This window comes from Nipponia nippon, unplaced genomic scaffold (assembly GCF_047370975.1).
Source record: "Nipponia nippon isolate SJK-2023a ecotype South Korea unplaced genomic scaffold, ASM4737097v1 scaffold_31, whole genome shotgun sequence".
Classification (NCBI taxonomy): Eukaryota; Metazoa; Chordata; class Aves; order Pelecaniformes; family Threskiornithidae; genus Nipponia; species Nipponia nippon.
In genome coordinates this window covers 3,332,468-3,359,540 of record NW_028262349.1, presented here as the reverse complement: position 1 = coordinate 3,359,540, position 27,073 = coordinate 3,332,468, and the positions used below count along the sequence as shown (strand labels likewise).

General features: G+C 50.6%; 2 protein-coding genes across 5 annotated transcripts; both read right to left on the bottom strand.

Annotated features, from left to right (window-relative positions):
* Positions 1 to 388: 388 nt before the first annotated feature.
* LOC104018797 (procathepsin L-like) lies at positions 389 to 6,550 on the bottom strand. Of its 2 annotated transcripts, none has more exons than XM_087768932.1 (8): positions 6,435 to 6,550; positions 2,479 to 2,604; positions 2,219 to 2,341; positions 1,828 to 1,977; positions 1,356 to 1,580; positions 1,102 to 1,270; positions 798 to 912; positions 389 to 646 (listed from the first exon to the last, which is right to left on the bottom strand). In XM_087768932.1, the coding sequence occupies exons 1-8, from the start codon at positions 6,462 to 6,464 to the stop codon at positions 547 to 549; spliced, it is 1,038 nt and encodes a 345-aa protein (XP_087625058.1). In that variant the 5' UTR covers positions 6,465 to 6,550; the 3' UTR covers positions 389 to 546. The 2 variants fall into 2 exon arrangements, with proteins under 2 accessions (XP_087625058.1, XP_087625059.1); XM_087768933.1 differs by lacking the exon at positions 6,435 to 6,550 and adding an exon at positions 4,649 to 5,345.
* On the bottom strand, positions 5,575 to 26,776 carry DPP9 (dipeptidyl peptidase 9). 3 transcript variants are annotated; one of them, XM_087768930.1, is made up of 22 exons: positions 26,617 to 26,776; positions 24,616 to 24,703; positions 21,520 to 21,622; positions 21,369 to 21,423; positions 18,483 to 18,595; positions 17,251 to 17,424; positions 16,855 to 17,023; positions 16,583 to 16,696; positions 16,152 to 16,280; positions 15,579 to 15,640; positions 14,950 to 15,050; positions 13,316 to 13,493; positions 12,348 to 12,513; positions 12,159 to 12,238; positions 10,455 to 10,607; positions 10,106 to 10,241; positions 9,247 to 9,392; positions 8,799 to 8,945; positions 8,491 to 8,643; positions 7,805 to 7,947; positions 7,355 to 7,466; positions 5,575 to 6,859 (listed from the first exon to the last, which is right to left on the bottom strand). In XM_087768930.1, the coding sequence occupies exons 2-22, from the start codon at positions 24,669 to 24,671 to the stop codon at positions 6,767 to 6,769; spliced, it is 2,583 nt and encodes an 860-aa protein (XP_087625056.1). In that variant the 5' UTR covers positions 24,672 to 24,703; positions 26,617 to 26,776; the 3' UTR covers positions 5,575 to 6,766. The 3 variants fall into 3 exon arrangements, with proteins under 3 accessions (XP_087625056.1, XP_087625054.1, XP_087625057.1); XM_087768928.1 differs by having other exon boundaries at positions 21,369 to 21,622; XM_087768931.1 differs by lacking the exons at positions 21,369 to 21,423; positions 24,616 to 24,703; positions 26,617 to 26,776.
* Positions 26,777 to 27,073: the final 297 nt, after the last annotated feature.

Here is a 27,073-nt window from a genome sequence, read left to right as displayed (position 1 = left end):
AGGATGGGGGGAGGGGGGGAATAAAAAGCAGGAGGGGGTGAAAGGTGCGTTTTGTGCCTCGTCACACCGGTTTAATGGGGTCAAGGCCTATTTTGTAACGAGCCGGGTGCGCAGGGGCAGCATTGCTGGCTCAGCCCCCGCAGGGCCGGGCAGAGCTGCGGCCGCAGCCAGAAAAACCCATCCCTGGCTGGTGGCCTTTGGGATTCGGCTGGAAGGAAAAGGGGCCGCGGGAGGGGAAAGAAGGGAAAGAGATGGCCAGGCTGGGAGGAAAGGCGCGGAGAAGGAGCCTCTCGCCGAGCATCGTGCGGAGGGAACTTTGCTTTTCCCACCAGGAAAAGGACAGGCTGCATCAGCCGTGCCTCAGCCACCAAACCCTGCCTGGCCACCGTTTGCAGGCGCAGAGCAATTAGCCATGCCACTTTTAATAGCTTCTCACTGCATGCGAACAAAAGCCCTTTTCCAGAAGGAAACAGCCCCGGATCCGCAGCCAGGGCAGGGAGAGATGCCCGAGGAGGGAGGGACGTCCTCTCCCGCCGCAGCCCTGGCTCACAGCGCAGGGAAGCTGGCCTGGTTGGCCACCCCGCACTGGTTGTTGGCACCCTTCAGCAGACGGATGTAGCCCTGCTCACCCCACGCCTCCGACCAGCTGCAGGAAGAGACGGAGAATGAGCATATCCACATTCCCACACACACGGAGACCTGGCCCTGCTCGGGACAGGGATGCTCCTGCCATGCAGCTCTGATCCCGGCAGGAGTGGAAGGGGTGGCAGGTTTGGGGGGACACCCTCAGCCCCTACCTGTTCTTTAAGATCCAGTAGCTCACGTTGCGCCCGTTCTCCTGGCTCGTGCCGTAGCCCACGGCCAGCATCCCATGGTTCACCCGCTGGCTGCAAAACATGCTGCTGAAGATGCCTGGGAAGAGCAGAACCGGAGTGAGCCGGGGGCAGCCCCGATCGCGTCTTCTCCGGGTGAAAGCAGGGTGGGGATCCTATTCCCCTGGGCTGGGTGCCCTGGGAAAACTCTGGGAGTCAGCAGCCCACCCTGCCATGAGGCAGCCCTGCCTCAGTTTACCCATCCACGCCACGAAGAGCGAGACAGTACCCGACTGGTAGAAGTGGAAGTGGAAGCTGCTGGCATCTACCGCCACGGACACGGGGCCCACAGCTGCCACTGCCTGCTCCAGCGCCGCCTCGCTGCCCTGGGCCACCAGCCAGATGGTGGAGCAGTTGGCCGCCCTGTCCTGGGGGTTGTATCGGCAGCTGGAGGTGTCCTGAGAGGAGAGAGTGAGCAACGCTGGGGCTGGGACCCGCCGGCACTGCTCTGTCGTGTCCCCAGGGCCGCCTGCCGTCCCTTACCGTGGCCACGTAGGGGTAGACATGCTCCGAGTTCAAGCCTCCGTTGTCGCGCACGTACTGGAAGGCGCGGGTCATGTAGCCGCCGAGGCAGCCATTGTTGCCCAGCTTTCGGGAGCAGTCGATGAGGTTCTGCTCGCTCAGCACCGCCAGCTTCCCCGTCCGGTTGAAGACGAGCCCCTCCAAGGCCCCCGTGGCGCTGAACGCCCAGCACGACCCACAGTGCCCCTGGGCGAGATGGGGACAGCGTGGGGGTCACGGCATCACCCCAAAACCCACCGGAGAGGGACGCTGTGCCCCCCTCAGCGCTGCTCTCCAGCTCCTCAGCTGCAAAACTGCAGCGGCCAAAACTGGGAGCTGCTTCTTGGGGTTGCCCAGAGGTTTTGGTGCTCGGGAGGACGCTGCTGCTTGTTTCTGCTGCCCAGACTCCCGGCACCCATTGCGCAGCCGCGGCCGGACCCCCGCCCGTGCCCACCTGGTTCTTCACGGGCGTCACGTAGCCCTTCACCCGCCAGTCCACCTCCGCTGGGGTCTCCAGGGCTGCCGAAGCCTGGAAGAGCGGTGCCGGCTCCTCCCGCTGCGCCGGGGTGAAGCCGTTCAGGAGCCAGTTAAACTCCTCGTCCGTCTGCAGGTTGCCAAGGGAAAACTCGTGTGATGCCACCAGTGCCCGTCCAGCACCACTGCGGCTCCCCACCGTCCGGCTGACCCCCGGGAAGCAGCCCAGCCCCAGGGGCACCTGCAGCTCCCAGTGGAGCGGGCTGGGGGTACCCGATCCCCGGATCAAGCCCTGGGTGCATCGAGGGGTCCCCAGGCCCCGGGTGCAGGGAGGGGTCCCCAGGGAAGGTGCCGGGCGTGTCAGCAGGTACCAGGTCCCCGTAGTGGTTCATGGCCAGGCGGAAGGCGTGCTGCCCCTGCGACTCCTCCCGGTTGTGCTGTTGGATGCGCCGCAGGTTCTTCTCCCAGACCTCCCTGCGGGCGGCCTCGGCCTCCTGCCACGGGGCAGAGCAGCAGCGGGATCAGAAACGTCCCCCTGGAGCATGGGGACATGGGACGGGGTGGGTGCACACGGGTGGCTCTGGGTGAGACCCTCCCGAGTGCCGGGAGGCCTCGGGGGAGCAGGACCTACCTCTGGGTACTCCTTGGCATAGAGGCTCTTCCACCCTTCCCAGGCCTCCTCCAGGGCAGGATCCGGCGCGGCGGCGCAGCCCAGCAGGGCCAGCAGCAGCCCCAGCGGCACGGCCATGGCACCCGGCTGGGGGGAACGGCGAGAGCGGGGTCAGGGGGGTCCCTGGGCTGAGCCCCATGGCTACCAGCTGGGGCCACGGGCTGGGAGCAGGACGAGTCTTTCCGAGCCCCAATTAGGGGGGGGGCAGAGAAATGCTAACAGAGCGGCCAAGCCAGAGGAGAGCGAGCCACGTTGGCTCCTTCAGCTGGATCAGCTTTTGCGTGGCTGCGCTGCTGGTTTGGCAGGAGCTTTAGGAGGTCTTAGCCATCCCTTGGGTGGCATTTAACTGTCCTTTTTAGGCTAGGAACAAGCAGCTTCACGAGAGAGCAGAGCCCGGACGGCAGAAGGAGACAAACGCAGACGAAAGAGCAGGGAGAGCGGCGGGGACGGTGCTGGCTCTCCCCCCTCCCTGCCCCACTGCGCTCCTACCGCCTCTCCCCACTCTTCTTAATTGCAAAACGCCGCTGGTTTTCTCTGCCACCGGCCCAACCCTCTCTTCCCCTTCCCACAGCAGCAGCCCCGGCCCCAGCAGCTCTCCCTGCACCGCCGCCAAGGAGCACAGCTAACCGCCCCTGCTCGGGGTCTCAGCACCCAGCAGGATCGAGCCCCAAGCAAAAGGATGAGCGGGGAAGGCAGGATCATATCTGCACCCCTCCAGAGCCAGGTTTGCCCGTTGGCTGGAGACACCTCAGCCTCCGAGCTCCAACCCAGCGCGGCTTTGGGACGCGAGGCAAAGCAGAAAAGCCCAGCAGAGCAAAAGCCGCGGCCGCTGGGCCAGAACAAAGCTGTTTTCACTTGAAAGCCAGCGGAAATCTGCACCAGCAGAAATCTGCACCCTCAAGCAAGGGGCTTGAGCCGGAGCGAAGAGGTTTTTCTGCAGAGGTGGGGAGGTGGAGGAGCCGCTGCTCCACGCCGATGACTGAAACCTTGCATCTGTCCCGGCCCGAAGGCAGGAGGCCTGGGCGTACATGCTCCACCAAAATCCCTCTGTGAGGATTTTCCAATATCAATTTACACCCTTTCTTTTTACCAGCATCCACACGCAGCCCTCCCCCAGCCCCGGCCCCCGTCGCTGCCAGCCCCCCTCCGCCGCAGCCATTTGTCTTCCTCACATCGCCGCCGCGCGTCCTTTGATGGACCCTGGTATTTCTGAGCAACTTCAGTTATTCTGGGGGTGCTGCTCTGCAAAGCCACGCAGCACACGGCCGGGCCTCGGCAGAGGACAGAGATCAAATGCCCGAGACACCCCTAAGCAGCCAACACAGTTTCCACTGACATGGCTTTCCAAGAGCGAGAGCCGGCGTCGCACCTTTATTCCACACGCTTTGGGAAGGGAGATGTCGGAAAGTTTTCCATTCGAGCATCTTTCAGGGCGAGCGGTGGCTTTTCTGAGCCAATTTTGTAGCTTGAGCAGTGTTTTTGTTTTAAAAATAAGTCATCAAGAACATCTGTTCTCCCTCTGCATCCTCCGCCTAAAAATAAAGCCCCACACGTTGTGTTTTCGTGGGAGAAATGCCTCCCAAGCCACTCACGCTTAGGCCCAGTTTTTGAGGAAGAGTCGTTTTCGCCCGGTTTCCCCAGCACCTGTTGCAACCCTGCCGCTTCCTCCGGCCGTTACCGCTCGCTCAGGAAATGAACTCAACTTCAACTGCAAATCCCCGACCCGAAAGCGATACCAGGAACCCGGCTGCACCGTGCTCCGAGCGCCCATCACCTCTCCCGCAGGACAGCTGGGTGGGGGCCTCCCACACCGTTTGTATTTCAGTCCCCGGCAGAGCCTGTTACATATTGAAAAGCTCAGGATTGCGGTGGGTGATTTCCCAGTTAATGCCGCTCAGGATTCTCAATCCTCAAAAGAAGAAAACCAGCCCCGTTTTATGGCGTCAGATAATCCTACGGCTTCAGAAGCAAGCTTGGAGGATCAAAGGAGCTGACAGATTTGTAAACTCTTCTAGGCAAGAGCGTTTCAAGAGTGCGCTGCAGACATTTTAGGAAACACTTGCTCTGTTGGGACAGGAAAAAGCAGTTTAAGACTGAAAAGAAACAAACCCTGCAAAATAAAGCTTCTTACCATCCACTGGCACACGCCCGGCTCTGAAGAAGGCAGGGGGAAAGGGGAGCAGCTTTTCTGTCTGCAGATTTATCTCAAGATGTGCAACTTCCTCCATTACCTCCCCTTCCGCCCCTCCGACCTCAAAAGCTGCAACCAGAGCTTGCTCCAGGGGCTGCGCGGTAGAAGCTACAACACAACTGCGACAGTCGGGACAATCATTCGGGCACAGGGATGAGAAGGGAGCAACAAATACGCTCACAACCGTCTTCAGAAAACAAAACGCTCCAGCTGTAAGATGCTTTGCATTTAAAACAGAAGCCTCCAGCTTGCATCCTCAGGGCATTAACAGCAGTTTAATTAACGCCTGACTCCGCACGGAAAGGAAAACAGCAAGGCCAGGTTTTGTGAGGGCGAGCACAGGCAGGCCCAGCACCTGCAAAAAGCAGCTCTGTGTCTCCTAGCGTGGGATCAGAGCTGCGAGCACTCGGAAGCGCTTGGATCAGCACAGCTGCATCCCCCTAAGTCATCGGAGGGAATCGGGGCGCCGGGCGCGGAACCGACCTCCAGCGCCGCGGCCGGCGTTCGCAAACACGAGACGTCGACTTGCTCAAGGTCATGCAGCGCCTTAACGGCGGAGCCAAGAACACGGTCCAGGATTCCCAACCCTCCACCCTGCATCTTCAATTGCTTGGATCATGCTTCCCCCGAGGAACATCAGGGATTTAATATTCTCTCCACCGCTCGGCACAGAAACCGAACGGAGCGCTGTGCTTTTACCACAGACGCGGCTTTGGCTATCGTGAGCCAGCTGCCATTTCCTCCCCAGCCCTCTCCTGCACTCCGCAACAGGCACAAACGCCAGCCTGCATGTCTCTTTCCAATATTTTAATGCATCGCTACATCTTACACTCATAATTATAAAAGAATAAGAATCCATAAAAATATTTTCTTTTCATAATACGCACTTAAAATACTCCAGGGCAAGTCAACGTGGTTCATTTGGGTGTTTTTTTTGTTTTTTTTTTGTTTTTTTTTTCTTTTTGCCCCGGCAGAACCCTTGGCTTGAGGGGGGTATGTGCTCCCCTGAGGTGCGATTGCTCAATCCCCCCTCCCCAGAACTGCAGTTCCTGTTGACCAGGTAAATAAAAACCAGAAGAGAGCATTTGCTGAGTAGACGGGCAAGGGGAACAGTCACTGACCCGCAGAGAACTGAAGCACAGCCAATTTCAGTGCACATCTGAAAGCCCAGGGTGTCGGGGAAGGAGAAGGTGGGGTCAGGAGGCAGCACAGAGAATGGAGGGAGGGAGGATTTGCATAAATATCATCCATCTTGTGTTGCAAAAACCCAAACGCTGCTGTGATCTCGGGAGAGATGATCTCTGGTTGTAGCCAGCTGCTTCAGCTGCCATGCTACCTGTTGGCACAACTCTGCTTGTGAGCGGCCATTAGAGGAAGGTATCAGAGGACGCCGTTACCGACCCCAGCCACCTCCTCCATCTGCTCTGCAAAATTAAACTGAAAAATAGAAAAGGCTAGTGTTGCATGCTTCTGTAGAGCTCTCTTCACATCCCAGGGCTCCACATTGTCGCAGCAGGGCCAGGACACAGCAGCAGCAGCGATCAGCTCCCCTGGGGCTTAACATTAGGTAGTTCTCTCTTCCCTCCCACTCCTGGCTTAAGGCAGCTTGCTGATTCGGCTCTTCCATTTCCAACACAGGCACTGAGTTCTTGCAGGTAAGAGTATGGGAACTGCAGAGGTGCAGCGGAAGGGGAAAAGGATGGGGGAGAGAGAGATGGACACAAACCTCAGCCTCAGGAGACAGACCACTGTCCATTGATTCCCAGGATAGAGGGAGTAGCAGCAAAAAAAGCGTTAACAGCCAGGCCGGAGGAGAGGAACAGGACGAGCAGCCGAGCAGGGGCAGACCTCCAGCTTGGAAAGTGAAAGAAGGTGGCACTGTCCAAAGGGAAGGTGCCCTCCACGCTCCCCCCTCGCGCGGGGTGGGGACGCCCAGCCCGACGTGGGCACTCAGCCGCTTGTGCTCTGGGTTAGATGGCTGTCGAGGGAGGCGGCAGTGGCAGGGCACGGGAGGGGGAAGGTGAGCTGTCAGTGTCCAGTTTGCAGAGGCTTGTGCTCTCAGAGGTATTCTTGTAGAAAGTGCAGCAGCGTGATTTCATAGTGCTCTCCTGACTCAGGGCACCGAATACTGTGTCTCTCGTTGGGGTAGATCTGTGCAGAAGCAGAGAGACGGGGCAGTTAGGCAGGAGCAGCTCATTCGGCACAGACAAGCCTCCCTCACGTCAGCCCTTTTCCTTCAACCCAGTCTCCGTCGGGACAAAGAGGTGCCAGGGAAGGTCTAGAACAGCAGCTCCCCTCCCTCACTGCGCTGGCGTGCGCTGCCAGCCCGCTCAGCGAGTCGGCCACCTCTGCTGCCACCAGCCCAGTGAGACAGCAACAGTTCAGCCGAGAAGGAAAGTTCCAGGCCTGAGGGCAGGAGCCCTGTTTGCAAATGCTTTTAGATACAGGCCACATCCGCCAGCCATGAAACAGCCACAGTGCCACCTCCCGGCCACCTCTTGGAGTCAAACTAGGCATTTGCTGTCATCTACATTGCAAACAAGATGTGGGAGCATCTGCCTCCACCTTCTCCCACCCCCAGAACACACAGCAGAAAACTTTTTCCAGATTTAAGGGACCTTCCCACTTCACTCTTGTTCCTCCTACCTGCAGCTGGTAAGGTTTTCCAGCCCGGATTAGCTGTGATACCAGGAAGTTGGTGTGAAAAAAGTGCACATTTTCATCCAAAAAGCCATGGAGGATCAGCAAACGATTTGGCCTGGAGGTGGGATGAGAGACAGGATGAGAAACCACACAAAGAGCTCTGCGGTGGGTCTGAGCAAAGAGCTGCCAGTCTGCAAGCCAACACTGAGCAATGGACAGGCAGCCAGAGTAGCGTAAGGCCACGGACGTGGTCCTCAACCGCTCCCTGGCAAAGGGGGCTGGGGGTACAACGCCCCAGCTTGCTGCAGAAGGCAGCGACCAGCCACGTGAGTTAATATTAAATGGGATCAGAATCCATCCATTCCTTTGGGATTCAGCAAAGGTGCAACTGGTGGCACCAAGCAGGACCCAGGAGCAGGTTTTCAGCAGATCACTCAGCCCCACGGTACTCACTCATTGGGAAGCTTCTCTACGTGTAATGCCACAGAGCCAGCCTCGTAACCTTGCTGGTTGTTTTCTGGGATATCCATGTACCGCTCAGTATACCCGGTGTCATATGCCATCCAGACTGTGACAGGAGCACCTGCTATAGCAATCTGTCAAACAAATAGGTGGCAGGAGACAGCCTCAATTATCATGTGCTAAAGAGTTCAAGTGTTCCCTGTTTTCCTGAAGAGGCAGGAAAAACAGGCTCTGGACTGTCCTGTCACTCAGACCAGGATTCTTCTACAGCAAACCCACATAAAACCCAGATTCCTCCTCCTGCTATTCCTCAGAACGGGGCAAATTCCTGCATACCAGCACTAAAGGCTTCCCCTTTTCAAGGAGGACTTGTGGAATGATCCAGAAACCGTGCCGGGGACTTGGGAAAGGGATTAGGAATAGCACATCAATATCTCATTGGATGCTAGGCTAGCTAAGTCCTCCGCTGGCAGTCCCTGGGGAATGACCCCATCCTCATTAAGCCTCGGACAGGTATGATCTGTAATCATACTGTAGCCAGGAGCTACAGGCAGGACTGAGGGACATTTTCACCCATCCATTGGAAACATCAAGCAAAGAAGCCAACTCCAGATGCCACAAGCTACAGAAGCTGAGAGCTAAGTGTCCCAGGATGACAGCCCCACGCCCAGACTTACCTTGAAGACATTGGGTTTACAGATAAGACCCATGAGGGAGAGAAAACCCCCATACGACCAGCCATGTATGGCTACCCGACTCAAGTCGATGAACCCGTATTTTTCTGCTACATAATGTAAACCTTCCACCTGGTCCTCTATCTCCACCTGACCCTAAAAGGCAACACAGAAGCTCAGGTTAGTGGCTTTCTAAATCTAGAAACTTGAGACAGAAAAGACAAGAGCAACACTCATGCAGGAAACACGCAGCCAGGCAGCCTGAGAAAGAGCACACGAACAGTGATTCATCAACAAAAGTAGTACATTACCATTTGGTTTTTCAGGGCCCCTTCAAATTTGAGTCCTCGCTGGCACGAACCCCTTCCATCAATCACCACCACAGCATAGCCTAGGGACGCTAGCGTGTTTAGCCGTAAGTACTTGATTCCTTTGAAGGAGTTATTCACTAGCTGCACCTGCAGGAGGAGGAAAGAAAACTTTCAGAGCCACGCAGCTGCCTTCCAGTACCTTCCTTTGTCTGTCCCACTCTGTAGGATCCTGAGCTAGACAGCAGCCACTGACCGAGCTATCAGAGCCACAGCACGCAGACTAAATGCCAGAAAAATCATCTGAGGTTTGAAGCAGAGATCAGAATAGAGATCCAGTGCTCAGTGCTAACCAAAGCATAAGTCTTGATGCATGACTGAGCTACGCAGAGCTCTGCGCTGGACAGCAATCCCATGGCCAACACCAGCACTCCACAATCCAGATGATTACCTGAGGGCCTCCGTACACAAAGAGCACTGTGGGATGCTTCTTCCCAGGCTGGACATCGTGAGGTTTGTAGACCATTCCATAGAGCTCGACATCTGACTGAGTGCGGAAGTGAAAGATCTCAGGGGGGATGTAATCTGGGGGACAACCTGCAGAAGGAAGTTCAGACACTAGCACTGCAGTAACTGGCAGCAGGCTCTGCCTCCGGCCCTGCCTGAACTAGCTCCTTCCGACCCTAGTCAGGGCTCTCTCAATACCAAACCGTACCAAGCCTTAGCAATGCCTCTCAGAGAAGCCTCTCCCTGGGAAACAAACAGCCTCTATCTGCCTGCATAGGGCAATAGGCCAATAATATATAATAAAGAGTGAAGGGATCACCCAAGAAAACATCATCAGCTGGGTATCCTCAGACAAGGCATGCTATGCCACAACAGCAAGATGCGGAAGGTTAAGAAGAGGGACAGGTCAAATGGAGAAAACATTTGCAGGAGGGGTTCATGCGCTGCTGTGAGCTGTACCTAAATCCTTAAAGGCCTTGGAATGAAGTAGCCGCTGCATCCCAGACACTTGCCCCTCTTCAGACAGATCATGAATAAAGAAAGCCCTAAACCCACAGCCATCTAAACCCTGCACCCTCGTGCACTGCTTTCACCCAAAGCATGAAATATCATCATCTTAAAAGCCCATATACCATTTCCTGGATGAGCTACCCACTAAAGATATCTCCCCCTAAGATAACACAATTCATTTTCCTTTAGAGTGAAGTTACTTGGGCCACTTCCCTCTCCATCACCTTTGGCTACCACTGGTAGGAAGAGTATTGCAGACATAACCTAGCACTGACACGTTCCACGGGACTTACTGGCTGCCTCCATCATGCTAGCCCAAAACTTGGGCTGCTTGTGGAGCGGGTCATCGTCGGAGCCACTGAGTTTGTAGACGTGCACACAAGGCGGAGTGCTCACGCTGCTGTAGTGGCTGATGAACATGTCAAAGTTCTACAGATGGGAGAGAGAAGCGTTAAGGGAACGAGGTCTTTCATTTTCCACATCTAATCTCCATGCAGTTCTCAGACAAGAGCTCCCACATTTCAAGCAACCAAGACAAAGAAGCCCTCCGGACTCATTACTGGTTGTGATTCATCACCATTCCCAGTTAGGATCCCTGTCAGTCAGGAGACGAGGCTGTCTTGTATCTAGGAAACAACAAACCTGGCTCATTGAGCAGCTGTGGGAGAAGCCCGGAGTGGTGAGTCGCACGATTTCTCCAGGAGACTCATAGCTGACTACGTAGAGGTGGTGCTCCAACGGGGTGTCCTTTGTGCCTTGGAAATACACCAGCTTCGTAGCCTCATTCACCCAGACCTGTGTGGAGGAGAGAGGGCTCAGTGACAGAAGGATGACAACTACTGCTCTTTGCCAGTTCAAAAAGTCAGGCCCCAGGCAGAGTCAGCTTAAAACACAAATAGACCATGACAGACTGCTCACGGCATTAGGGACCGTACACAACGCCTGTTGATACCATAGGCTAGAAAACACATACGCAGCACTTAGGGAGAACTGAATATAGTCCAAAGAAGTAACAGAAAGCGGTCACTCAGCTTTTTTGAGAGACTCAAACCATTTGCTTACTAAGGAGCATAAAAAGTTGGGCTCTGTTCCCCATAGGTGAAGCTAGGAAGATTCCGTGCTTAAATATGTCATCTCCCTGTAGTATGCCTGGATTGTAAGGGTACACATATATTTTTTTCCAGCAATCATGATAATGAATTCCCATCTGTGGAAGGATCAGACTAATAGCTCTAACAGTACCAAACTTCAAGCCACATTAAAATATGTTTTTAATGTCCAGATAAAGCTGCTTCTAAAAACCACCTGGCCAGCCAGCAATAGAGACTACAGCTTTTAAATACTGCATTGATCCAGCAACAGTAACTGAACTGTTTTCCACCTTACAGTTTCCAAATGCTGAAGCCCAAATGCTATTTCTGGCTAACCCACAGTTTGAAGACCACTGTGGACAGCAAAGGGAAAAAAATATCCAACTCAATTGGCCAGGAAAACCGGGCAGCGCCCTGTGGAGCAACAAACGCATCAAAATAATGGCTGCTAACACAATTTTAGCCATAACACATGCAGGGAAGAGCTGTGGCCAAAATCAACAGCATGTACAGTGAGAATTCACATGGGGAGGGACAGCAGGTTAATTGCAGATTGAGGAAAAGCAGCAGAAACCAAATGCATGGAGCTGTAGGCCTTTTAAAAAGCGAGAAGTGAAAATCCAGATTAATTGGAAATGAACAGACAAGGTCTTTATTTTGACAGAAATCACCTGGGAGCATTAAAGATCAGACTCAGAGTTAATTCCTGAAGCAAAAACGGAACTAGGTTTCTACAAGATTAATAAAAATTCATTTCTGGCTATTCTGCAACCAATAACAGATACAGTTTCTCCATATTCTAAATCGCTTTATACTCCCTAGCTGCCTTCTTCCCAAAGGCTCTACTGAGGGATCAGCTGGAGACCAGGAGTTCACTTTAAGCGCTAGAACGTATTTCCAATGCACCACTGCTCATTGGGGTTAAAATGCTTCGGCAAAGGCAGCAATCCCAAGCTTCTCCACAAAACAGTTCTTTGTTGCTCTTGAACCTCAGACTTGTGTCCTTTTTTATGGTCTGACTCACTCATGGGATTTACCTCAGGAGCAATCTGAAGTCTGATTAAAAAGGCAATCAGTTCAATGTGCGCTGGACTACAGCACTTCTGGGGAAAGCAGAAGCAGCAATAAAAAGAGAAACAAAATGAAGCTTAAGTAGTTCTAGCTGGTCCCAGGCGTAACAGAGGGCGTAGGCCAGAACTGTGGGCAGACAATGCAGAGCTGTAACACTGCAAGACAGAATAAAAATAACCACTACCTTCGATCCGTGCCTCGCCAACACCTCCCATTCCCCACCGGTCAGGGCAATCTCCTCTTTGATAGGACACTTGAAATCATCTAGAAGAAATAACATGAGAATAAAATCACTGCCTTCCCCAAAAGACAGCACAAGCAAATGAGAGAGGGAGCTCCCAAAGCTGAAACGCCGACAAAGCGCAGCTCTTACCCTCACTATGGACATATGGCTGCACCCAGTCATAGCTGCCTTGCTTTAGGACTGCTGTGACTCTGTACAGGTGACAGAAACCTGTTTTGCATTCATTGGCTCGGATAAAGCAGAGTTCTTCCTCCTCTCCCTCCGGCTGGATGAAAGGATAGAAGATATCGTGAACCTGTCACACAAGGCAAAAGACCCATGAGTGATTTGTATTGTGACAGCAGAGACGTGGCCAAGGGAGTCAGTGCTAAACTACTGGGCTTTCAAAGGAACGGAGAGGGGGGAGAAATATCTCAGATGAGCGGCTAGTGGGAAAAAGCCATTCCCTGCTTTCCTACTACCACAAAGAAATTCTGGGCCCATGCAGAAGGCCACATGCCCTGGGCTTTCCATGGCTACCACTGAAACCAGCACCAGCCTTGCCTCCGAGCTAGGCATTTCAGCTACGCGAGTCCCACAGGGTGGTTGTTATTCCAACACCTTAGGAATGCCATGGTGTGAACTCCGGGCCCCTTTGTCACTTCAGTACCAATATGCTTAATCTTAAGAGACTGAAGTTTATTCCCTGTCCCCTATGTCCATTATCCATCTAAATAAGTACAAATTCCAGGGATTAGGGTTGCTCATGCCTCAAGAAGCCATTTAATCCTGTAATAAAATACCCCCAAAAGAATGGCAGTGTTACATCCAAAAGCGTCAGTGTCCAAAATGCCTGTGTTCACCGAGAATGTTAGCGAGAATTAAACGAACAGCTCCAACTGCAAGGAGATGGAAGGATCCTCATCTCTTTCAATGCTGACTGCATGAAAGTCCTTCTCATGGCTTTATCAAACCCCCTGAATTAACACCAAATCTGGCACTACTGAGTAGCAAAGCAGTCTGCTGGACTGAACTGGACACGCAGCCAACACAAAAACGGTTAACTGGGGGGAAGGAAGGGGCAGCCTGTGTTCTCCTCCCAACCCCGAGCCTCTTACATTTATCCACACATCAGTGGTTTCTTCATAGATCACAAATGGCTGGACATTTTCTGGCACAGTTTTGGCAAATTCAGCGCGCTGCTCCTCATTTTCTGGGACTGGAATAAAGAGGGCTGGAGGCAAAAGGATTAGCTGCAGCCGCTGCTGAGGTCTGTCTAGGAACATAGCCCAGGCACTGGGGAAAGAAGTTGGAGGTGAATGTCAGTACCACAAAATAGATGTCCCTTTCTAACACTCAGAACATGCAACCCTTTTTCCCCCCATTAGCAGAAAGGATTTAGGCATCTGAATGCAAAGCTTTTCTCGTCATTGCTGCTTTCTAATCTCCTGGAAGCTTTGCCAACAAACACGTATTGCCAGACATCTCTGGTATTTCGCAGGGGTATCGTTCAGACAAGATGTCTAACAGATTTGCCAGAGTGTCTATTCCAAGGGAGCACTGTTAACAGAACCCTGTCTCCAGAACGTAACTCTTCCTTGGACAGCCCTTCCATCAGGAAGCACTATTTGTTTTCTAGCAAGCTCCTAACGAGCCGAAGCCATCACTCTTAAAGCGATCCATTTGTAGCTTCCTCATTGCACGCTGCACTAGCAGGGAAAGGCACAGACCTAAGACAACTGCCAAGCGAAGGAGTCGCTTCAGTCTCAGCCTTGTTCCTCTCCAAGGAGAGTCATTTCAAGTGGTGCTGCACTGCAGGCCTCTCAACATGACAGATGGCAAGCCACCGCTGCATAGTGCGGCTACCCCAAGGCCTGGAAGTGCATCAAGGGAAGTTTTATCGTTAAGACAGACTTTCAAAAGAGCCAGTTCTCCCTAGCATCTCAGTGACTGTGGATTTCATGAACTGATATATTCAGCACATTTAGTTAAGCTCTGGTGCAGAACATAAGAATCACCTACGGGATTACATTCTGTAAAGCTGTATGAATTTAGTTTCCAGAGCAGAAAATTAATGATGTTACAGAATGCAATCTTCAAAGACAGCTAAGTCACCTTATCTGGACAGAAACTAGTTAACAGTCAAGCAAGCTTTTGAGGGGAAAAAATTAAGAGCTTTAAAATTTCAAACCAATCAGATTGGTGTGAATTCTGTAACTCTTCAGGCAAGGTTGGCCAGCACAAGAGCGTATCACATTTAGAGCAATAGCAAGCTACAGGAGCGCACCGGTCACAGAGCAATCTTTCCCCATGTACACACTGCAGGAAGGACTTAGCACCACGCAAACTGCCCGCTTTCCCATGATACACTTGCACCGATCACAAACTGGACCGATGAACAATGATAAAACTGCTCACAGTACGTTCTCATTTTCAGCAGGAAGCATGTTGTACTTGTGTTAAACATCTTCAACACAAAAGAATTCCCTAGGACTGCCCGCTTAATATATCAATGTTATTTAACTGTGTGGTTGTGACTTAAACCCCACAGCTTGTCACTCTGGTCTACATTTGATTAATTCCTACTTTTAGGATGTTATAACACTGAAGAAGCCAAATACTCATGTGCCATTTCTGACAGTCACGGCTTTAAAACCAGGCCATGGCTACAATACAAAGCACATCGAGGGCCTGCAATAGTTCAGCCAGGGAAGCCCTTGGGAGCATTAGTTTGGACGAAAAACTTATGTACTATTTGCCATCTCGGGTCCATCCGGCGCGGGCAATGTATTCCACAGTCGGAAACAACACAGCGAACGGTTGCACCAGCTCCTTGTCCTGAGCACACACGATCTGCAGCAAAAGGAAGGTCCGATATCAAACCAGACTGCTACCAGACCTCCCCACCTCCTCCTAGGGAAGCTCAGTGGAATGGGAGAATCAGGAAGTTTAACTATTGGCATCAGCAAGGATCAGGCCAGGAGAAGCAAGCCTTTCTACAAATGGCAGGAAGAGAAGGGAAAAACAAGCTTCAAAGCAAAATGATTTTGGCATTCAGCCACAGAAAAGGATACAGCCAGGGACTGAAGCCCAGGATTAGGTCGGGCTTCATCCCTCCTGCTCTGCTACTGACAATGTGGCATACCAGGCTGACCCTGCTTCCCGCTTCCCTCCCCTCTCCCAGCGGCCTCTCCACTTTTCTGCATTTTAGAGTTTTTCTGTTTCTTGGATAAATACATTATAGAACCAGGTGTTACAGGAGGATGAAAACAAAGGCTAACACTACTTAGGAATTCTTAGTGACCTTGTCTTAATTCTAGGGAGCTTCGGAAGCAGTCAACCGTCCTGCGCAATATCCCATTCTGAGTCGTTAGCACTTACCTTACCCTTGCTGTCTGTTTTAAATTCGGCCAGTTTTAATGTAATCTTGGGGTTTTTGCTGCCTGCAGAGAAGGAGTGAAAGAATATCAAGATGACCAACTTGAACACCCCGTGGTTATACACAACACAGCTTCTCGAGAAGAACTGACCCTGGTCTTACTAAAACGGCTGTGTGTGAATGTACAAACACCAAATTATGTATGTGAGCAAACACCACTGTAATCACAGGAGTCGTTCTGGGTATGGGAAAAGTTTGCTTTTGCCTGGCCTAGTTGGCCGTGCATGTTCTCAGGAGGGAGAGCAAAGACAGGATTCAAAATGTATTCCACCGTATGCCACCAGATATATTCCATTTTCTCAGCAATCCTTTCATTTAAGCTGAACTTTAAATCCCATTCCTTTCTTGCAGTAGATTTTGGGCTCAGAGACTCAATTAGGCCTCGATATTTACAACCAGCTCCTACATCCTAGTAACTAGCCAGATTAATCATGCAAAGTTTATAGCACAAATTCCACTGCTTCTGCCAGCAGGAGTCAAGAGTTGCATTAGCAGCCCCGCGGTATTTCACTTACCTGTCCTGGGGTACCGATAGGAGTCTGTTTTTCTCTCCTCCAAGGCAGGTGAAGGAACATGAATTATCTCCACCTCTGACTCATCCACTTCCTCATACAAGATCCGCAGTGTTTTTAAATCCTCTGAACCTAGGACAGATAGTAAGCGTGTTTGCTAGAGTGTTTTCAAGCTGTTTCTGACTTGCCTGGAGCACTGCGGCAGTATGCTCTGGTGCAACAGAGCGTACATCTCCTGTATAGCCGCAGCTCCTAGTGACCACCTGCAAATACTCCTCAGAGCACAACTGTAATCCCTCAGTGCTTTGTTCCTCCAGGCGGCCTCCCCAGAAACAGACCAAACCCAGGCCAAAGGAAAACCTTGCTCAAAATATCATTCATAGCAGGGTCTGGCAGCAGTTACAGCATCGGAATTTGATAAGCAGAACACTGACCTTCTGTGGAAGCTGTGGGACACCACCAATAGCCCGTGAACCGATCAAACTCCTCCTGAATGACAAAAGTGGCTACACCAGCAGACTTGGGGTCATCAAGAACATTGGACAAGCCTGGAGAGGAACAGGGAGACTGCATTTACATCTCCTTGAAAAAGCGGGTCCAAAAGAAGAATGTACTTGTAAGAAGCAAGCCATGAAGACATGAGCCCTTCCAGCTCGAACCTGTCAGAAGGAATTTCCTTTTGAATCTGGCAAGAAGCACCAGTTACCTTTATGGCAGTATGTCATCCGCTTCTCCTCTCCCGTCTCAATATTCGCTACCCACAGATCATTGTTATTAATGAATGAAAAGAAGGCAGGGTCGGCAGGGCAGATCTTGGGATCCATTCGTGGCCCTGTGCACTGAGTCTTGATCTCCAGAGGCTTCATTGGAGACACCTACAGCAACAGACACACAAACAGCTCTGTACCAAATCGGCTTCCAGCTTCATATTTAAAGGCCTAAACCACAGATGCAGTACAGCCCACGAAATGATGGCAAATGTAGCTCTGACAGGACACACGAGAAATGACCATAACCAAACGGCTGCAGACGTGCAGCCATCTCCAACCAAACCCATTAAGTCCGTTTCAGGTAATATTCATAAAATCACTAGCAGACTCACCATGAAACCATTCTTGCCCCCATCTCGACAATGAAAGAGGCTGTTGCTGGCCTGGAAGAGGAATAGGCCACTCTCGCTGTGGAAATCATAAGATGTTATACCAAAGACACCAAGTCGCTTGCGTTCCCTCAAGAGTTCCTCTTCTCTAGAATACATCCCATGGTGAGGGGTTGCCTAGTATTGAAGGAAAGGAAAATCTGAAAGAATCTGCAAGGAGAGAAACTTTCACAGAACAGGAATGCTCCAAGACTGGCACCAGCTAGTCTGTGAATGCCCAAAATACAACATGCCAGCCAAAACCAGCCAGCAGTCCTACCAGACAGGCCCACAACTACTGTGCTCTAGGCTACAGGTGTGGTCCAGGGGGACTAAACCAACCGCATGCCCCAAAGTTCCCTCTACGTGAGAGATGAATTGCGTCATTTCTGCCGTTGGCACTTCAGCATGAACTGAGGACAGCTGCACTTGCTCTGCTTATGCAAATCAGATGTAACCAATTAACTTAATGACATTATCTACAGCCTTCACAAACAGTTTCCATGTCAGACACTGCAAACAAAAGCTCTTCCGGGGATCTTGAATTACCCCGAATGGGACTAGCAATCCAAATGGGGTCAAGACAGCTAAATTCTTTTCCACAAGGAACCTTTTTAGTAGGGAAGAAAGACCAACACCCTCCACTCTCCTCTTCATCAGTGCTGCTAGTGACAAAGGACATTAAGATACTGAAATCAGGGAGGGGAAAATTCACCCCCTTTCTCATTCACTCACGATAGAACGTAGGGCAGAAGCAGCAGTTTAAATTCAACTTCCCTGACTTCCTTAAAAGCAGGAAAGATGAGACAGGCATTCCACTGAGCACATCAACGAGCATGGCAAGAGCCCAGACAAGACACTCAGAAGAAAAGTGCGCTGTCCTGATAGCTTATAATCTGAGGTAGACTACACGCTAATTTACAGGCTCCTCTCTGCTAGGTCAGCCCTTTGCTTGCCACATCAACTGCTGTTTTGCACTCGCTGCCAGCTTCATTGCATGTGCAAGTGGCTACCTTGCATTATGAAGCAAAGCAATTCTCGATACAACATTCTTACCAATACCATTCTCCGTGTCTTATACGCTGCCACGCTATTATCTCTGCGGTTCAGCAGAGTAGTACCCACTATACCAGCCTCACAACATCAGCCAGTTTTCCCAAACACTGTCAAGCCCGGCTCTTCACACTTTGGCTTACCTGAAAGTGATCCAGCATCTGTTTCCATGACAAGAGTAGCAAGGCCTCCTTCCGTACCTTTTTGGGAATCTCTGAGTAAAGAAGGGAATTCTCTCGGCTACCATATGGCATTCCTATTAGGAGGACAAAAGCATCATCCTACTTAAGATTAGTTAGCCATGACAAAGAGGACCAAGAGCAAATTGAAAAAAAAAAAGTCTTTGATAACAGAGGGGTTGGGGCTGTCCAGAGGCTTTTACCAGCTGTCATGCCCAAGCAGCTCTCAGTTCAATCACAGAATAATATCCAAATTATTTAAATTTAGATATTTATTTATTTAGAAATTTCCCTAAGCAAGATTTAACACTAACCAACCTCTTCAGAATTGGTCACATCCAACTTTCCTCTCTGTGGACTGTTCAACCCACGCCCTAGATCCACTCTAAAAAAGCCACTCCCTGAATGGGTGACTCAACATTACTCTCCACATTTCTCAGCCAGAAATTTGCTACGGGGACCTCATTCAGGCCAACACACCAGCCTGCAAGGGCTGGAAGAAAAAGCTTGGAAGCTCTAGAGAGCCCATTCAAATATGAAACAGTATAGCACGTAGTCAAAAGACCTTGTCATTTCACATGAGCCTTTGCCTGTGGTTATCAAATAAGCTGTTGGCCTTCATCCAATTTCCAAAACAACCATGAAAAATAAAATATCCTGACACACGATTTTGGCAGTTTCAACAAAATCAAAGACCATGACCTTGCCCTCTATGTATGCTGTACAGACTCCCTAGTTCAGAATTTCGCACAGAGAAATGTGCCCTGATATTTTCTACTCTGCACATATTCTGGGCAGAACAGAAAGATTTCTGAGCTGCTTGACCCATCAGCACAGTTACTTAAAATTAGAACTTAAATATTAATAAGTGCTCAGGAAGCAAAGCAATATGTGAGCATATAATCCTCAGAGATATAGAAACACCAAAGTGCTGAGCATGTGGTGTTTAATATAAGCAGCATCTGCCACAATACAACATAAAATTCTACGGGGACAGCCCAGGAATGATTTAAGATGTCCAAACAGAAAAAAAACTGCAGATAGGAACAAATGACTACATATACACACATTTGACACTCATGCGACTGCGACCTGGACTTCCTTTCTCCTTATTATATTACCACTTTCGACAATGACCTCAGGCTGCCTACAGTCAATCAGCATTTACAACAAAAATATTGCCTTCCTCCCCAAAAGACATTATACTTTGCTCACAAGTGAAGAAAAGTATTCAACTTCTACAGCAAAGTTCTTCAGAATTCTTCATCCTACTCCTCGGCATACAGTCACTAGCAGTATTCACATAAAAACTTGAAAACATTATTTAACATTGGGACAGTAATAGCACACTGGTGTTAAACACTTACGAACTGTTGAAATGGGTTCTGAGTATTTAACAGCACAAGCAACTCAAAAGATGCTCATTAAGGCAATAGAAAGAATCAGCATTCACCCTTTATTAGGAATGCCTGAGAAGAGGCACCCCGGTATTACCTGGCGGATCCTGATCTTAAATGATGGATCAATCTGCTCTACGCCCTGTACATTTCCTTAAGGAAGAAAACACTGAAAAGACATTCGTGTATCTTTATTCCTGGTTCTGGCTCCTGTAACAGTCACAGCCATGCAGAACACCAACCAGTCGGTAGCTGGTCTGGTTGCCATTTCATATAATAGAAGAACATTATTATTTTTTTTTTAAATTAGCCACTTAGACCCTTAGTTCTTTAGTCATCTAGATCAAAAACTGTATCAAAGTCAACTTGGCCTTGAAATACATTCAGCTTTAAATCAAGTCTCATTGTTCAGACTCAACAAGAAAAATATGCTAACTCTGGATACTGCCCTTTATAGTAGCACTTGTGTCATAAGAATGTATAAGGAACTATAACAAATCAAGTCACTGACACACAGGAGCTGCTGGATGACAAAACAAATCAGTCCCTCAAATGCAGCACCCTATGTCCTACAGTGACCTACACTCAACAACTCAAAAAAGAAAAAAAAAGCAGGGTCACTTCAGGAAAGCAGTCGCTGTATGGAGTTGCACATCAGGCAATTTCTTTACTGGCCCAGTAACGATCAGCTCATGCCCCAAGGCATAACAAACTCTTTATAGTCTATAAAGCTTCCCATGTTACCACCCACAAAATTATCTGGTTACTAAAATCCAACCGCTCTGTCACTAATTACATTGTGGCTCCAACTGTAATGAGGGACCTGTACAGCACAGCGTTCTGCTGTCTTTCAATCCTGCTGTAAGGAAGAGGATATTTCCCTGTGAATACCACTAATATTTCATTCCCACCTAATCTTCCCCCCCCTTGGAAGTATCCTACCTGCATGGTACTTAATAAAGCAGGGAGACACCACCACCCCACCATTAATACCTAGAACTTGCAACATATAGTTAGTAATTACTGACAGCAAATTCCTTGGAAAGTCAGTCTGGTTGATCAATCAAGTAAATTCCATTTCTGCTAAGTTACAGAGGCACAAGACAGTCCTGAGTTTGAGGAACATCCCTTCTCTTGCCTCATCACCTGGACTGACCTGGGTTGCAAAGAACACTGCATTCATGCCTCCGTCACGAGGTAGGTCTGGCTAGCCAACGCTTCCCCGTGTCGCTAAGCAGAAAGGCTGTGGTTAAAGCGCTTGGCTGGGACTGGAGAGGTCTCTGCTCAGTTCCAGGCTTCGCTATTGATCGAGTGTGCAAACCTTGAGCAACATTACTTAATCTCAGTTCCCCCACCTCATAAACGGAGAGAGCTCCCATCCTTTTCCTCGCCCGTTTAGATTGGAAGCTCCCCTGTAATATATTCATACCCGGTGTCTGGCATGCTGGCTTACCCAGGTAATAAAGACGATGAGAGTGTGGGCTGGACTCTTCTGTTTTCCGGACAAACTGGAAATCATGGGGAGCTTTGTTCACTATCATGCCCGAATACTTCCTGCTGCTGTGAATAATGTCACGCAGCCCATCCCAAGAATGCTTTTGCACCTGGAATTGGGAAGGCACATCCTCCATCTCGACCACTTCAGAACTGTCTGATAGCGTGTCCACTGCAGTCATCCTCTCTTCCCCTTCAGGACTGGACAAAAAACTGAGGGAGGAGTTGAGGGAGAGAATTAAGCCATAAAATCAAGCAGGCACATTTTGTTGCTTAGAGAAAGCTCTAAGCATGCAACAAGCTTAAGAGAACAGGCACTCCTTAAACTACAGATCCTAGGACTCTCTGCACTCAAAGATTACATTTTAAACATACATCGATGTATTGAAAGGAAAAGTCCATCTCCCATCCCGCATCGAGTCCTGTAAATGAAGATATTAACCCCAGAAAACTCACTCTCCCAGGACTAGTTCTAGAAATAAGCTGTTAAAGGAAGAACAAGCAGCAGATTCTGGTGCAGAAAACAATCAGCTTGACTCAAAGGAAAACCACCCCAGGAATTTGGATGGATAAGCCATGAAAGCTATGACCTATCGTAAAGGCACATAAACTCCTGCCCTGGAAGACCACAAAAGTGAAGTCTCCTTCCTGCCCTAAAGGAAAGCCTGCTCATCACTCAGAGAGGTTTAAGCCCAAGCCCAGCACCTCACTTACCTGAAGAGCTATTGCAGCCAGGAATGAAGTAGAAGAGAGGGCAAAATGGGAAGAAAACAGCGCAATTGTCTTTGCTAACAGAAAGAAGACAGCAGTAACAGACCCTGGCTGTATCCTGCAAAATGTGGCACGCATTCCTCATACATTTCCAAGCTAGCAGTTATTGAATGAGAGTCTACGAAAAACGCCTCCACAAGCAACTACAGCAAACGTTAATTTGAGGAGAGGTGGACTAACAGACTTGCCCAAGGTCAATGATGTAATCTATTGCAAAGCAGGAATGAGCCTAGGACTAGGGAAACCAGTTTTTGGCACTCTGAGAAGCTGGATTTCCCTCCATGAGGACATTTTAGTTGTTTTGGGGGTATCTGGAAGAACGTTACAAAGAATTTCAGAAGAACTTCAGTTCACTGAAAAATTAGGCCGGAGAAGTTTGCTCTGTGGAGACAGAATCGCTACCTTTGACACAGAGTCAAGAGCAAAACAGTGACTAAGGATTACACCAAAAAAGGCCTTGTCCTCAGCAGCCCTAAAATTTACATTTTCAAATTAGATGTTTCTTGAATGCTGCCTGTCATTTGGGACAGCGACCTGCATTCTGACAGGAGAACAGCTTCTGAGATGAAGGATTAAGCAAGAATTACACATAAACCAAATCTTGAAGACTTCAGCCTCAGTAAGATGCACAATGAGTTCCTTCCCAGTGGAGGGAATCAGGGGAAAGGAGAAGGATGGTTATTTATATCACCACAAGGAAACACTCGCCTCTGCCCATTTTCTACCAGGAATATTTTTCAGGAGCACCCCGAGTGTTCCTTGAGGATTCCCCACCAGCCTGCACCTTCTAACAAACTCTCTAAAAGGAACTCCTCACCTCATTTGACATCTTATGCAATTACGACAGGAGATGAGCAAACCTAAACCAAAGTACATTTGGACTTCCTAAAACTACAGGCACGCTGTACAAGGGCTGTAAATATAACCATCTCTTCAAACTGCTAAGTCCCTAAATTGGACAAAATGTGTGAATAATAACACAAGAACAAGCTCCTCAAATAAATCTGTAGGTACTCCTGGTACTGCCCAGCAGTAAATCCACAGCTTGAAAATGAATAAAGAAGAGTATTTTCCAATCAAAGCCAGGCAGGAAGCCCAAGTGAAACCACAAAAGAGAACGTGACGGGATGTTCTAAGACTGCGAGTGTGTCTGCGGCCTCTACTGCCTGTATCCAGGGTCTCCATTACAGCAACTAAAATCACATCTGAAGGCAGAATTGTTGCCTATCAGAAACACATGACAGGAAGACCACAAAAGCCCATAAACTGGGTACAATTCTCCCAACCCGATCCCACTGCAGGTCAAGTCAGCCAATTAAAATAATCTGGCTTTGGCTCAAGATGCCTGACCTTTAGGTTACTCTCACCCAGCTTGTGAAACTGTCTTACTCAGCCAGCTTGACTCCTCAGGAGGGAAAGTTGCACCTTTAAGGGCTCAAAACAGTCCATGAATGCAATACTGGTAACTGTCCCAAACTGAACTGGAGGCTGGAATCCCTCCCAAACTATATTGCCATGATTTTATGACTCGCTAGGGAAGTAAAAGGCACAACTTTTAGTTTCGTACTGCTCTTATCCTAATGATTTTGACACTAGAAGAGAGTGGAGTAGTGGGATAAGCAAAGTAGCCATCACACAAAGTTACATGAAAGTGTTGGGAAATACCACTGCCATAGCTGGAGTGTGGTGGAGTCTCCCAAAACTTAGGTCCTGACACGATACAGAGTAAGAAGAAAATCCAATTGCTTCATCCGTTGCTACAGCCATCTCTTGGACAAAACGTAACAAGTATCTGGCAACACCATACATGTAGTAAACAAGCATAAGGAGTAACTTATCTAACTGAGATTACAGAGTGAATTTTGGGATTAAATTTTTCAAAGGTGAGTTGGATCAAGACACCAATTTTAACCATCTTATTCTTAGATGGTCTCGAACCTTTGGCATCGATAGAGCGCATCTGAGATTTACACCTTCCTGGAAAAAGGCTGTCCTTTACAGTCCTCATGCTGAGGCATTGATTTAGATGATTCAGCCCTGTTGCAGAAGCACTGCTAACCCCACTCCCCAAACCATCTAGCTATCCCTTGGACATCTTTTTCATGCTTTTTCTGCCCTGCCTGGCCAGGTTAGATGGATCAGGCACACAACCGCCAAGCCCTCCCTTCAGAGGGAACGCGTTAGTCTGAAGACAACAAGCAAGCACAGGTGGGACATCAGCACAGGAAAAAAATTGTAAAGCTTGGAATTGCAAGTCCGTGAAACAAGCTATCTTCCTGAGTCACTTCCTGACCCACCGGTCCTGACACAGAGCTCCCCAGGCAGAATTATATACTTGGGATTCTTCAGAAACTTCATTCGCTCCAAGTGCTTATTTCTCTGTCCCACACAACCTAAAGGTCAATAAAGGCCCTGGGAGTAACTGGGACACATACCTTCTCCAACTTCCTGCAGTCTCGTTTTCCAGACGAACCCTCTTTATCTTCTGCATTAACTACTCAGCGAGCTGGGCAGGACAGGAAACTAGGAAGGAAGAGGAAAAAAGCAAATTTCATATAACTGCAGCTTCTCCCATCACAGGAATAAGGCTGTATAAAAGCATCCTCCATAGGTCACATTTCCAACCGAGCGCAGCGGCACAAATTAAATCCTTGGTTTGCACTTTACAGTCCAAATCTGTTCCACCAGCACAGGCTGGATATTAACAACCCAGATAAATCTGAGAGAGACCTCTTCGCCTGAACAATGGGACCTGGTGAACTCTGTGGCCTGCCTCTTTCTTTCCTACAAAATTCTTCTTAAAACCTGAGAATCCTCTGTACTGACCCTTCCTTTCATTCCCCTCCCAAAATCCTAAATTCTCTGAAGTATCAGGTACTAAGAATTGAGGAAAACAGAGGTCTGGTCCATACACTTACAGGCAAGAGTCTAACAAAGGACACCATAAGGAGCCGGGCAGAGGGTCAGCAGCCCCATTACCAACAGCGTCACAGTCCCACCTGGGACATAAAAAAACACATTTGTCTTCCAAGCCAGACTGCTGCCTCCCTCTGCCTCAGCCTGAGGAGCAGGAACGCTGGCTCACCACGTAAGCCCGCTTTCCACGAGCTAAGAAGGCGCTACCTTCACTATCGTCCTCTCTACCCAAGTAGACTAAAGTACAAAGATCTTTGTCTCCTCTTCTGTGTCTGAATCACAGACACACCCGACACCTGCTACTGTCTTTTGCAGAGGTCCCCGGTCTGCCCAAACAGCCCATTTCTCCACCAAAACTGCACTCACAGAGGATCAAGAGAGACAAAGTGTCACAAAGAAGCGCCAGCAGTGAAGCTCCTAAACTGCAGAGGAGAACAGAGAGGGACGAAGTAGCAGCAACCAGTAATTTAAGGGCAATTTTCGAGGCAAGCATGAAGGGCAACAGGAACGATGCTCAGGAATGCTGAGTAACCTGGTCTGATCTCACAGCTGACCCTGCTTGGAGCAGGGGGTTGGACCAGAGCCTTCCTGAGGTCCCTTCCAATCTCAGTTATTCTGTGATTTTAATGATTCAGAGGAACACCTCACCCTCATCCCACCCGCCACAGCTCACACAGAGAAAAGGAACAATAACACCCTCCGATGCTGAACCCAGACAAAAAGAAACTGAATAAAACAGACACAAGACATCAGAAACCCGGCATGAATCATTTGTCAGCGAGACCCCGAGGGGCCTGCTGGTGCATTCAAGAAGAGCCAAAGCAACACAGTCACCTAGAGAAACCCCTATAAATGTGTCCCTGTCACGGCTGGGAGCTTTAAGACCTCCTTCTCCAAAAATAAAAGCAACTGAGGGTGGAATAAACCGGTGGGGATTTCTCTACAGAGGGACGAGCTCTAGCAAAGGCTGCCAGCAGCCCGTGTCCATCGCTGCAAAGCTGAAAGCCCCGACGGGGAGCTCCTGCCCTTGCTGCGGAGGGAAGGCCGGGCCACGGGTGGGCAGGAGAGGGGGGAGCCCGGAGCCGGAGCACCCCGGGCCCCGCTGGAGGCGGCTCCTTGCCTGTGGAAAGAGAGGAGCGAGGGAGCAGCTTCTCGCCCGCCCGGGCAGAGCAGAGGCTGCTGGGGGGGGAACCCCCCCCTCCCAGGGCCAGGCGTCCCGCCCCATCACCCCATCCCTGGGGGGCACGGTGCGGGGGGTGAAATGCAAACAACCCCCCTCGGGGCCCGGCGGCCCTCCCGCGCCTGGAGGGCAAACGGTGGGGAGAACGGCCGCCCCCCACGCCCGGGGGGACGCAGGGAAGCCGTGGGGGGCCGAACACACAGCCCTCGCCCCCGAAGGCACCCGCCGGCCCGGGGGAGGGGGGGAGGCGGCCCACACGCCTTCCCCGGGGATGGGCCCCCGGCCCAGCCCTGCCCGTACCGCGGCGGGGGGGAACCCCGCCGGTCCCCTCCTCACTCACCCCGGGGCGCGGCGACCTCCCCCTGACGGGCGGGGGGGGCGGCTCCTCAGCGGGAGGGTGGCGGCGGCTCCGTCACTCCCGCTCCATGTCCCGGACACTGGGCAGCCCCGGAAACGGGGCGGGGGGGAGGGCGGGGGGCGGCGGAGGCGGCGGCCTGCCACAGCGCGACCTTTCACCCGGCGGCGGAAGCGGCGTGAAGGCGGCGGGGCGGGATGGCGGGGGCGGGCGGGGGGGGGGGCGGGGGGGGGAGGACCAAGTCGTGGGGGGGAGGGGGGGGGGAGGCGGCTGGGAGGAACCACTGCGTGGGAGGGGGGGTGCCTGCGGGAGGGCGGAACTATTCTTCCTAGTGGGGGGGTAGAGAGAGAATTGAGGCTGACGGAGGGTAAAAAAAAAAGCACAAAGAGAACATTCTTTCCCCGCCCGGCCTCCGAGACGGGCCCCTAATTCAGCCCCTATT

Bases quoted from the DNA above. Each gene is read 5' to 3' on its own strand.
- LOC104018797 (XM_087768932.1), bottom strand. From the start codon at position 6,464: ATGGACAGTGGTCTGTCTCCTGAGGCTGAG. The intron at 2,605-6,434 runs GTTTGTGTCCAT...CGTTCCCCCCAG, and splicing joins GTCTGTCTCCTGAGGCTGAG to CCGGGTGCCATGGCCGTGCC. The intron at 647-797 runs GTAGGGGCTGAG...CTCTTCCTGCAG, and splicing joins TACTGGATCTTAAAGAACAG to CTGGTCGGAGGCGTGGGGTG.
- DPP9 (XM_087768928.1), bottom strand. From the start codon at position 24,671: ATGCAGAAGATAAAGAGGGTTCGTCTGGAAAACGAGACTGCAGGAAGT. The intron at 15,641-16,151 runs GTAAGTGAAATA...CCTTCTCTGCAG, and splicing joins CTATCGGTACCCCAGGACAG to GCAGCAAAAACCCCAAGATT. The intron at 8,946-9,246 runs GTAATCATCTGG...CTCCTCCTGCAG, and splicing joins TTGTGTACGGAGGCCCTCAG to GTGCAGCTAGTGAATAACTC.